The 11,608-nt window shown below is 51.4% G+C and overlaps 1 protein-coding gene across 1 annotated transcript in view; it reads right to left on the reverse strand.

Annotated features, from left to right (window-relative positions):
- PDE2A (phosphodiesterase 2A) overlaps window positions 1-10,884 on the reverse strand; it is a 233,275-nt gene extending 222,391 nt beyond the window's left edge. The window contains exon 1 of the mRNA XM_061552360.1: window positions 10,654-10,884. Coding sequence (XP_061408344.1) covers window positions 10,654-10,718 — 65 coding nt within the window. The 5' untranslated portion in view covers window positions 10,719-10,884. The remainder of the gene's footprint in view (window positions 1-10,653) is intronic.
- Window positions 10,885-11,608: the final 724 nt, after the last annotated feature.

The following is an 11,608-nucleotide window of genomic DNA, read 5'->3' on the forward strand; positions in this document are numbered from 1 at the left end:
CGTGCGGCAAGTTGCAGAAGCAACCCGAGCTCAATCCGACAACGAGCTGAAAGGCATCCGTCACGCGAGCCCGGCGGCCCAGAGTTCGTCTCGCTCGCTTTAATTTTTTACGATCAGAGGAAACAAGAAGATGATCGGTGTAGTCGGCACTTTTCTTCGTTCATCATTTAGTTTTTAATGCTTTGCTTTATGTGCCCCCCCCCCCCCTGATTAAATGAAAGATTTTATGGAAGATTTCAAGCTCTGCTCTTTCTTCTTGCCCCTTGCCTCTCTCTCTCTACCCCCTCTCTCTCTACCCCCCTCTCTCTCTACCCCCTCTCTCCCTACTCTATGTCTATGTTCTCCCGTCTCGTTCTCTCCGTGTGTTGGTTAAGTCACCCCTGCGCTCAATGTGTATCGACGGTGGCTTCAAACAAAGATGACCACGGTGCAGTTCCTCGGGAACTGGTGGTTGTGGTGGTTTCGCATATTTCTTGAGGTCGTGAGTGTTGTTTGTTCTTCTTACCGCACGTCACACGTGCTGCCATTGCGTCGCCTGTTGCCACGTTGTTGCTGTTGAACGCAAGTGGCCAGCATCAAAGTCCGTGAGTGAAATGACTCTTCAAAGGGCTCACACTGATTCCCATTTTGCCAACTGACGGATAACATTGCGTTCCACGTGTTACGCAAAACTGAACCGCCAACGCTTGAGTCTTAACCAATCGATCCTGCCGCTGCTGATTTAAGAATTACTTACGTATCTATCATAGGGCGCGAGCAAGCGCGTAACCACGTGGTTGGTACGTTACGCGACAGGACAGATGAACAAGTTCGGGAAAACTGTGGGCCGCGTCGTGCGACGCTTTACCCTCACCACGTGGGGCGTGCAACACATCCCGTTTGCCAATCCACTGCTAGATGAAGACAAGGGGGTCGGGGGGGGCGATGGTTATCCGACTATACTTCACCACGCTGGTCAGTGCTGGTTGGTGAAGACGGTGGCGAGTTACGGAACGGGTTACGCAGCACTGCCCTCTGGTGCTCACATCGCCTACGACTCCTGTGCCTTCTGGTGGTTGTCGTTGGTGGTGGTTGGTGGCGGTGGTGGTTGGTGGTGGTGGTATTGGTGCGTGGTTGTCGCCCGTGCAGACACGTTAGCGGGAGGCTCCAACGATTCGCTTTTGTTTGACAGACCTTCTCCAGACCTTCAGATTCGAGACGAGCGCTCTCCCAGGCGATTACAACGCACGGGAGAGCCGCGGTGGTGATTTCGTCCTGGAACTAAAATTCAACATCGAGTGTCATTTTCACCTTGTCGCGCGCAACCAACCCACGCGATGGCCAAATGCTGACACTGATCTCCCCCCCCCCCTCTCTCTCTCTCGCACACCACGCGCGCATCTTCCTATTCTTCTTCCTCGCGCTGTAATTTTTTATATTTTAACTCAACCACGTCCCGGATTGATAACGAAATATTCCGCACGTGCATTTCCCAATTAACACCTTTTTTTATAATTGCATCTCTGATGCGCACCTTCCCATCCCTCCCCCACTCACTACCCCCCCTATCCCCCCCCCCCCCCCCACCACTACGGGTGGCCGTGTCCCGTCTGGCTGATGACCAACTCATGGATTCCCGACTAAGCAAGGGGGCTCGTGGAGTGGAGTGAAAATTGACTGGAGCAGTGGGGGGGGTGGGGGGGTGATGCAGCGAGCCTCGTTGCTCGTGTGACTCAGTGCGAACCGGTCCTGGGCCTCCCCCTCGGCTCGACTCGGCCTCGCGCGGTGCGTAAACGTTGCCCCGAGTGATACGAAGGCGGCCGGGCGTGTCCCTGGACACCCATCCCACCCCCTCGTGGCGCCGTGCCGGCCTTCGTAGGTGCTGACTCGCTAACAGCGCTTGCCCCAACAGTCTGTTACAGGCTATACGGGGGAGCTTTGTCTCTGAGCGTGCACATGTTGTCGCTATGTGTGTCAACATTAAAACTCCCCTGTCCAAAGTGACAACAACAACATCATCATCATCATTTATGACGACGAGGAACGGATGAGGAATATTTATGATGATAAGGAACGAAACAGGAAGATTTCTCCACAAATCTGGCGAAACTTCGTACTCAGATTGTAAATGTTGTGGATTTGCTCTCCAACACATCGGTGCTGCTGCTGTACTAGTAACGAATTGGCCACGTTCTGTTTACGTGACAAACCTTACTAATTTGCTGTGTCGGGTGGTGGCGGGTTTAACGACAAATGTATATTTACGCGATCTAACCCCCCAAAAAAACCCATCTGTATTATGGATCATCATCATCATCATGGATTAAATGAGACGCACCGATCGAGGTTGCGTGCGTGTGTGGTGTTCAAGTCGCCGGCCGCCAATCTGCCCACCGGCCCACCCCACCTCAGGGTGTAATTACATTGAGATGTGTTTGAGGGTTTCTTTATTTCCTGTGATTCTGGCTGTTAAATTGCCGTTACGGACACGACTGCGAGGCCTTCATCCGCCAGTAGATTTGACAACGTAGAAGTGTAAGTATGATATCAGTTTAAGTCGTTGCGAGTTTCGTGCTTGTGTGAAATTGTTTGAAAAGTGTGTTACTCGAATCACCCTGAAATGCACGTGATCTTGTCAGATTTATTCACTGCTAAGTTGGATTGACCGCGACTGGTACTTGAACGGGTGGTGGCGAGGGTTTGCCCGGTGTTGCAGGTGTAAGGCTGTGGAAGTGTGGTCAGGAGATGGCAGTGCTGAGTGTCTCTCCCTCCGGTTTTTTTCCTTTTTTTACGATCAGTGGAAACAAGAAGATGCTCGGTGTAGTCGGCACTTTGCTTCGTTCATCAATTCGTAAAAAAAAAAATTTTACATTTTTTTACTTTGCTTTATGTAAACCCCCACCTCTCGCTCACTCTCTCGCTCTCTCTCGTTCTGCACGCAGCCCTTCTCGCAGTCCGGTTTCTTTCCACTTACGGACAAACATCCCTCCTGAAAAAGTGCGCCGAGATTCGGTGATGCATTCCTTGGCAAATGTAAGAACATAAGAACGTGAGCAATGTTTACAAACAAGAGAGAGGAATTCGGTCCATCGAGCTCCTTCGGTTGTTAGTGGCAGATCGAGTCTAGAATCTCATGGAGGCGTTTGCGTGAAGATTCCAGCTTCCGTCACGTGGGTAGCAGTGCAGCCTGTTCCAGACTCGCATCACTCTTCAGAGGTCGCAACCGGGTACCCGATACCCGTACCCTACCCGATACCCAGCTACCCGTACCCGGCCGGGTACGGGTACGGGTAGCCGTTTGCGACCTTGGTGCGGCCGGGTACCGGTACGGGTAGACCGTGAGTCACTGGTGAGTCACCGTTTGTCACTCATTTCCCAACGTCTTGTCTCTTCTCACAATTCAAGTTCCTAGAATCAACCCACCCGCGCCTGCAACATGGCTTCATCCCCAGAGGTCGCAATCAGGTACCCGATACCCGTACCCTACCCGTACCTGGCCGGGTACGGGTACCCGTTTGCGACCCTGGTGCGGCCGGGTAGGGTACGGGTAAGGAATCAAAACCCGTTTGCGCCCTCTGTCACTCTTTGCTTAATACTCGGACTTTATATCAGCTCGTAAGGCCCAGTTAGCTAAAGAAAACACTGCCCCCGGCCGCGATCATATACTTTCCTCCTGCACGCATCTTCCATCTGTGGCCCTGTGGTTCTCTTCTCTCTGTGGTGAGCTTAAAGCAGCGGTCCTGGTCGATTTGGTCGATGCTATTTATGGGTTTGCCGACCTGGATTGCTCAGCGGCGTTGCCATTAGAATTACCACGAACATACCATGAAGAGCACCGTTTGTTTGCTCACATCAAGGATTCTCAAACTTTGTTCCTCGAACACCGCTGCTAGGCGCATTTCTGGGTTTACCGAATTTCCTCCGCTCACACACAAATTAAATCATTACACACTGCACTTTCCTGATGATTGCCAAACGTGGGACGGGATTTCACAATTTGAACTAATTGAATTTAGCACGTTGTACCACACGTACGAACACTGCATATACAAATTAAATAACATTGGGTTCAAATAAAAAATGTAGTAGGCGACGTTTCGTGCCATGACCCTTCTTCAAAGCAGATCACAGCCCAAAACACCACCAATGTAATGTATATACTTTCTAAGGCCACAGTGCTATTGATGAATATGTTGAGTTGTTTTGCTAATCGTTATTGTGTACCACTGCCAAAGCGGCGTCACTAAATAATTTAAATTGACTATCGAAAGGACTTCGATTGGCGCTCTGATTATGACGTGGGACGCGTTGTTTTGTTTAGCAATCATCGGCCGCGTGCAGCTTCTAACAATTGAAAAATACATTTTGGGGGAGGGGAGGGTAAAACACTCTGGAAAGACTCGCCGTGGTGGGCGGTGAGTGATCGTGTTCGGGGAAACATTGGTTTTGATCAGAGGCCGACCACAAAAATAACCCATAATCAACGTTTTTGGGTTTAGATCGCGTTATTTATAAATGTGTCGTTATTTATAAATAACGCGATCTAAACCCAAAAACGTTGATTATGAATAATATTGGTCGCGAAAGCCTACGTGTTAAAAATAACTCAAAAAAATTTTCTTTTTTAGAATTCGGTAAAGAAAACTCAACATTTCAAAAGCCGCAATGCACTGCGTGGTGAATACAAGCCGGTGGTGTTCCTTAATAAATAAGGGCACGAGGCAGTCACTTAGAGAGCCGCACGCGGCTCCAGAGCCACGGGTGCTGCCGACCCCTGGCTTAGATCATTGTCGTGGGATATCGCGTTTACATTCGATTCGCTCGATGGAGTGCACGCGCACATCATTACCGCCAACGCCACCACGGCCGCAGCGTTCGCGATTCTGGAGCGAGTTGGAATTGAGCCGTGCGGCGTGCATTGCTCAAGTCAATTCGGTCTGTGATTGTAGTTCTGTGGAGGGCCCTTCAGCCCTAGCCATTTAGGCTCGAGGGTTGAAAGAGACGGCTGCATACCCACACTGTGCCCCACCGACAGTAGTCAGACAATCTAAAACTATCTTCTTGGTTCTTTCGGTAAAGTCACGTAGAATGGAAATAATAAAATAAAAAATAATAAAACATAATAAAATAATTCTCAAGACGTTTCGGGCGCCTTTCCCCCCTCCAACCCAGCTTTAATAGTCGCTCCAAGCCTGGAGTGTGTCATTCAAACTCTGTCTACTCGACAGACCTGCTCTCCACCTGAGGACGGCTGCTTGCGTTGTGGCCGAAACGTCTTGAGAATTATTTTATTATGTTTTATTATTTTTTATTTTATTATTTCCATTCTACGTGACTTTACCGAAAGAACCAAGAAGATGAATCCCTGCAGTCACGAAAGCTTTAAATCGAAATTTAATCTAAAACAAAGATAAAACTAAACGTTTTATTTTAATCAGGTAAGGCCCACTGGGCTGTATAGATCTTTTGCAGAAGCTTCCTGGTCACACACGATAGCCCAACGAATTGCCTTATCACGTGAAAATTTATATCGGCAACCAAATCCTCTAAACGCGTGTTTATTCTAAAAAAGTGGAGGGAAAAACCGGAGGACCCGGAGAAAAATCCACGCGACCACGGGGAGAGACACATTCAAACTAAAAATATACAGCAGGCGTCAGGGTCGGGATTGAACCGATGACCTCCATGCATACCAGGCGAGGTAGTTAACATCTCGCCACCCTGATGGCAATACCCCAACCCCCCTCCCCCCACCGTGCTTTGGACCTTAATGAGAACTAAATCTTCTTGGTTCTTTCGGTAAAGTCACGTAGAAGGGAAGTAATAAAATAATAAAAATAAAACATAATAAAATAATTCTCACCACGTTTCGGCCACAACGCAAGCAGCCGTCCTCAGGTGTAGAACAGGTCTGTCGGTGTGTCATTCAGACTCTGTCTACTCGACAGACCTGTTTTCCACCTGAGGACGGCTGCTTGCGTTGTGGCCGAAACTTCGTGAGAATTTTTTTATTATGTTTTATTTTTATTATTTTGTTATTTCCATTCTACGTGACTTTACCGAAAGAACCAAGAAGATGAATCCCTGCAGTCACGAAAGCTTTAAATCGAGAACTGAATCGTAATGGCCTGCTTGTGTTCGCAGGATTTTGGCTTCCAGCGAAAATAAACAAAAAGCGAAACAAAGTATGGATTACGTTGGCAGCTGTTCACAAACATAAACGAGCCAAACAACCTCGCCACATTCATCATTTGCAGTGCCATGAATCACATTACTTACACATAACATCTTACTCATGAACAATGGGCGCGTGTCCAACCGAAAGTGTTGATGAGTAAGCTTCACTTAAATTCCACTCTTTTTCTCAGAGCCCCCATCCATCTAAAATGAAATCTCCAACTACAAAAAAGTCACAGTTGATCACTTTAGGATATCGCGTTTGCGCTGCTCTACAGCTCTCTGATGTGTTTCCGGGTCGTGCCGCGTGTTGCTCGGAACGATGTCCGACGTTTCAGTTCCTGCAGAAGCTCCCAGCACGTGGGGCGAAACGTCTGACAATCACGCCGACCAATAGAGTGCGTTACAATCCGAGGGCTACACCATTCACTGAAAAGGGGGCATTGCGTGAAACGTCAAATCTATCACATCGCGCCGAGCAGAGTGGTCGCAATTTTAACGTGGAGTGAAAATCTGGATGCAGGGAGCAATTTGGCTGTCATTGGACTCTACGTTTCCAACCGGAATATGAAATGAGCGTGGCAGAGCTGCCTGATGGTTCCCCACTGTGCTTTCTCTGTCAACTCGCAAGGAAACTTTCTCGCCGAGTTGACGCCTCGGCCACCAATCCCACGGTCTGGCGTGCAACGCGTGTCACGTGACCGAATGTGCGTGCGTGCGTGCGAAGACTGGGAAACGGGTTTCTCGCTGTGCTACGAACACGGCGACTCCGAGTTCGATTCCCGTTCACGGCTACCAACACCGGTGACGATTATCTGAACCGGTCATGGGCCTCCCCTAGGTCGACTCAGCCTAAAATGAGTACCTGGTGCGGTGTGTAAATACATCGCCACATTTCCACTTTGGAGACTAAAGCCATCGGGCGTGGTGCTGGCAACCCACCCCATCGTGTGCCGTGCCGGCCTTCATAGGTGCTCGGTAACAGCACTTGCCCCAAAACTGTGTTCAGGGTATACGGAGAATTTTGTCTTTGGCTTGTTTACATGTGCAGTCAATACACTGCTGGATGAGGGCCTCCTTACACCGAGGTTGTTTGACCATACTTCACCACGCTCGCCAGTTCGAGTTGAAGAGATTGGAAAGGTGGAGGCAGGACCTGTTCAGATATCACGCGCCACTGATGTTAGCCGTGACCCGGAATCGAATTTAGGTTTCTGGTTTCACAGTGCAACAACCACTGGCCTCACGCTTCCATTTTAAAATATTAAATTGCAATATTTAATCTTTAAAAAAAGATTTAAATCTCGCCTTATAATCACTTGACAAAAATTATTACAAAATCATTACAAAAATAATTTAAGAAAATTATCCTGGAAATACCCTTTAATGGACTTCAGCACAGCACAGGGGTTGCGAGTTTCGGCGCACTTTTGCCAAACTGCTGCAGGGGCAAAGTGCGCACGCAAAAACACTAAGTGACGTCACCGCAGCTCTCATGCCAGGCTAGGTGCACGTGGAGGCCACGTGATGTGTCCAAGGAACACAAAGACCCCCCGCCACCACGTAGCCCGAAACACCGCGCGGGTCAACACTCACGCCCCGTCCGCTTTTGTCTCTTCCCAGAAAGCACGTGGGATAATTTTGACGATCACTCGCCACTGCTGTTAGTTGTGGCCAGCAATCGAATCTAGGTGGACGGGTTTGTAGCGTAGTGCACTAACCACGACGTTACCACTGCCCACTCACTCACTCCCACACATGCATGCACCTATAGATGTGGGGAGCGGCAGTGGCATACAAACCGTCGCGATCCGAGTTCGATTCGCGACCACGGCTAACATCGGTGGTGATTACCCGATATCTTTTTTTTATTTCTGGGCCCTCAGTCGACTGTGCTGACATTGAGTGTCTGGTGGTAACAGCATTTGCAGGCTATACGGGGGATCTTTGTCTACACAGTATATGTGTGTGTGTGTGCATGTGTATCGATCCCTCTGATACATTATCCTCCAGCATTAGACACATAAATGCACATCGCTCCATTACCCGCAGCGCAGGTCTCGGTGAGCCGGGCAACCACCAGGCACGGCTCGCTCGCTTCCCCCAACATCGAAGTTGCTCTCATCGCCACAATTGAGCAAATTGCAACCATGGTCAATCCACTGCTGGATGAAGGCCTCATCCCCCCTCCTCCCCAAGCAGCAGCCATCTCTCACGATCCTGCGATGCGAGCGGTTGCAGGATGGCAGCGACGCCAGTCTTCCTGCACAATCACCCGGGCAACTGGATTTCTCACTCAATATATTCAAGATGAGTCAGAGCATGCCGGAGGCACGTAAACTAGTGGCCACCGCCAAAAGCAAGAGAGTTATACCGGCTGTGGTGTGCCGGGAGCTGTTAACATGCTCCGCATTGCCTACCCCGGACAGACGCGGCTGAAATGAATCTCTGCAGTCACCGTCACTCGAGGGAGCGGTGGCGCAGTGGTTATTATTAGCACCGGAACGACGAAACTTGCGGGTTGAGTCTGATCGTGTCTGGCGAGTGATCTCTTATGAACTTGTCCGAACCTGCCCCCTCCCCCCCCCCCCGCTCTAGGTCTACTTAGCCTTAAATTAGTATCTGGGCTCGTGAGTAAATACGGTAAACAACACTGGGGAAGACAAAGGCGGTCGGGCATGATGCTCGTCATACCATTCGATGGTACGCGGTGCCGACTCTGAATAGGTCTTCGCTAATTACCACCTTGGCCCCGTCTTTGTTTATGTCGCGTGTCGAGGAGCGGCTGAGGTTATTCGATTGATTCCCTGTGTTGTTATCGATGTTTACGCACGGCCCTCGTGTTCATTTTAGTCTGAGGCCACCCTAGGGGAGGCCATGCCACACGTTCACATATCACTTGCCAATCGTGTGACATTCGTGGCCAGGTATTGTAACCAGGTAGCCGCTTTGTAACGAAAGCATCGCAACTCCCCCATTATCTCGCTATGAAGGCCAACATATACACAGGCGTATGCCGACACACTGGTACAAAGACAAAGATCCCTCCCCCTATAGCCTCAACAGACTGTTGGGGCAAGTGCAATTAGCGAGTACTCGTTAAGACCGCCACTGCACACGAGGGGGTTTGGTCGTGGGCATCCCCTGAGTCCGAACCAGGACCGGTTCGGATATTCGTCACCGGTGTTGGCCACGGAGCGCGCACATCGTAAACCCGGTGTCGCTGGGATCGTAGCGCAGTGCGCTAACCACTGCGGCACCGCTCCCCACATACAAAACAAAGACAAAGAACCCCCGTATAGCTTGAACAGACTGTTGGGGCAAGTGCTGTTAGCGAGCACCTATGAAGGCCGACACGGCGCACGAGAAGGGGGGGTGGGTTGGCCAGCACCTCGCCCGGCCGCCTTTGTCTCCCTAGTAGCGATGATTACAAATCGCTACACATACACACACACGCCGCAGACACACTGCCCCACTCCGAGCGCATCGTCTCAATGACATAGAGGAGCGTCGCAGCAAGCGCGCCCGCGTCTCAACGCCACCGCAAGCGGTGTCTCACTGCTCGCACCGAGAGCCCCGCCTCGCGCATCCACAGCCGCCGACGCTGCTCCGCTTACCGCAACCGCGCGCACGCCCGGGTTCGACTCGTAGCGGGAGCGAGCGATGTCATTCGTTCTCGACAATCCTCCCTCCCTCCCCCTATCTACGCCGTGCCATCGCATTGCCACCGTGGGATGTGCGTCTCTATGCGTGTGTATTTGTGCACGCGCGGCTTTGTGCGTTCACAGCTGACAGCTCTTATTATATGCACGTTCGCGCGTGTACGGCACTGCACGCGCTGCACATGCATGCACACGGGTTCCTGCCTGCACTTCGCTGCGCCGCGGTGTCCCCGCGCGCAGCGGTGCCGGCGAGCGCGTGAACATTGTTCGTTAGCGTGTGCGTGTTTATGCATTTGCATTGTGAGCGTGATGCACGTGGGTGTTATACACGCGCGCGCGTGTGTGGCTCCGTGTATAAATTAGACGGTAACGTCTGCGCGCGCGCGCGAGCGTTTATGTGTTCACGCAGGCGATGTGTCTGTGTGTGTGTGTCTGCATGCACGCATGAATAACAGACTGTTGGGGGCATGAACACAAGTGCATGGCATTTACATCGAGTGCGTATATATGTGCGTGTGTGTGCATGCGTGCGTGCGTGAGTATACGTGTGTCTGTATGTACGTGTACCAAGAAACGCTCGTGTACGCACGTGCGTATGTGCATCATGTGCTCGTCCACGTGTATGCATGAACGCGTGCGCGCGTGTGCCAAGCGCACGCATACACTGACACACAGACACGATTAAGCGTAACACACATAGACACACGCGCGGTTATGCGTTAAGGCACACACGCGTGGTTATGCGTTAAGGCACACACGCGCGGTTATGCGTTAAGGCACACACGCGCGCAGACACAACCGGAGACATTTACGATGAGACGTAAATCTCACTCACGCCTCGTCCGTCTGGTGGTAGTGATGGCTTCGACAGAGCAGGGAATGTCCGCACGCTTGCCCCATCCCGATCTCTCTACCCTCTTTGCCCGCTCTCCCTCTCGCTCACGGAAATATATAAAGGGTACAGTATATATTAATATTATTATGGTGCTGATGAATCAAGTGTTATATTTAACGGCGGGCTTGCCAGTCAGAGCGCTCCCAGTAGCGGCAGCAGCGGCAGCAGAGATGCGAGGTTCATCGCCGCCGCTCTGAGCCTGTGCGCCACCGCGGGGGAACTGCGGGCGAGCGAGATGGGGGCGCGCCTTGTCGCGCGCTTTTTATTCGTGCACGGGGCGTGCGCGCGTGTGTGTGTGTGCGGCACGTGTGTGTGTGTGTGCGGCACGTGTGATGTGCGCGCGCGCGTTCGGCACGTGTGTGTGCGTTCGGCACGTGTGTGTGTGCGTGCGCGTCAGGCACGTGGGTGTGTGTGCGCGCGTGGGGTACGCGTGTCAGTGTGTGCGCGCGTGTGTGTGAGCGCGCGCGGCACGTGCGTGTGTGTGTGTGCGTAAGGTACGCGCGTGTGTGCACGTGGGATACGCGCGTGTATGTGTGCGTGCGTAAGGCGAGTGCGTGTGTATATGTGAGCGTGCGTTGAGCACGTGTGTGTGTGTGGATGCAATAACTATATGTGCACTGCCTGGGTGCACGCGTACAAAGACAAAGATCCCCCGTATAGCCTGAACAGACAGCTGGGGCAAGCGCTGTTAGCGAGTAGCAACTATGAAGGCCGGCACGGCACACGAGGGGTGGGTGACCAGCGCTACTTGCGGTCGCCTTTGTCTCCCCAGTGCTGATGTTTACACATCTCATCAGGTACTCACTCAAGTCTGAGTCAACCTAGGGGAAGCCCAGAACTGCTTCAGATAATGACCAATGTTATTGGTTCGAGAGCGGAAATGGAACTCGGATCG

This window comes from Lethenteron reissneri, chromosome 16 (genome assembly GCF_015708825.2).
Source record: "Lethenteron reissneri isolate LAM-NWPU_2019-01 chromosome 16, ASM1570882v1, whole genome shotgun sequence".
Taxonomy (NCBI): Eukaryota; Metazoa; Chordata; class Hyperoartia; order Petromyzontiformes; family Petromyzontidae; genus Lethenteron; species Lethenteron reissneri.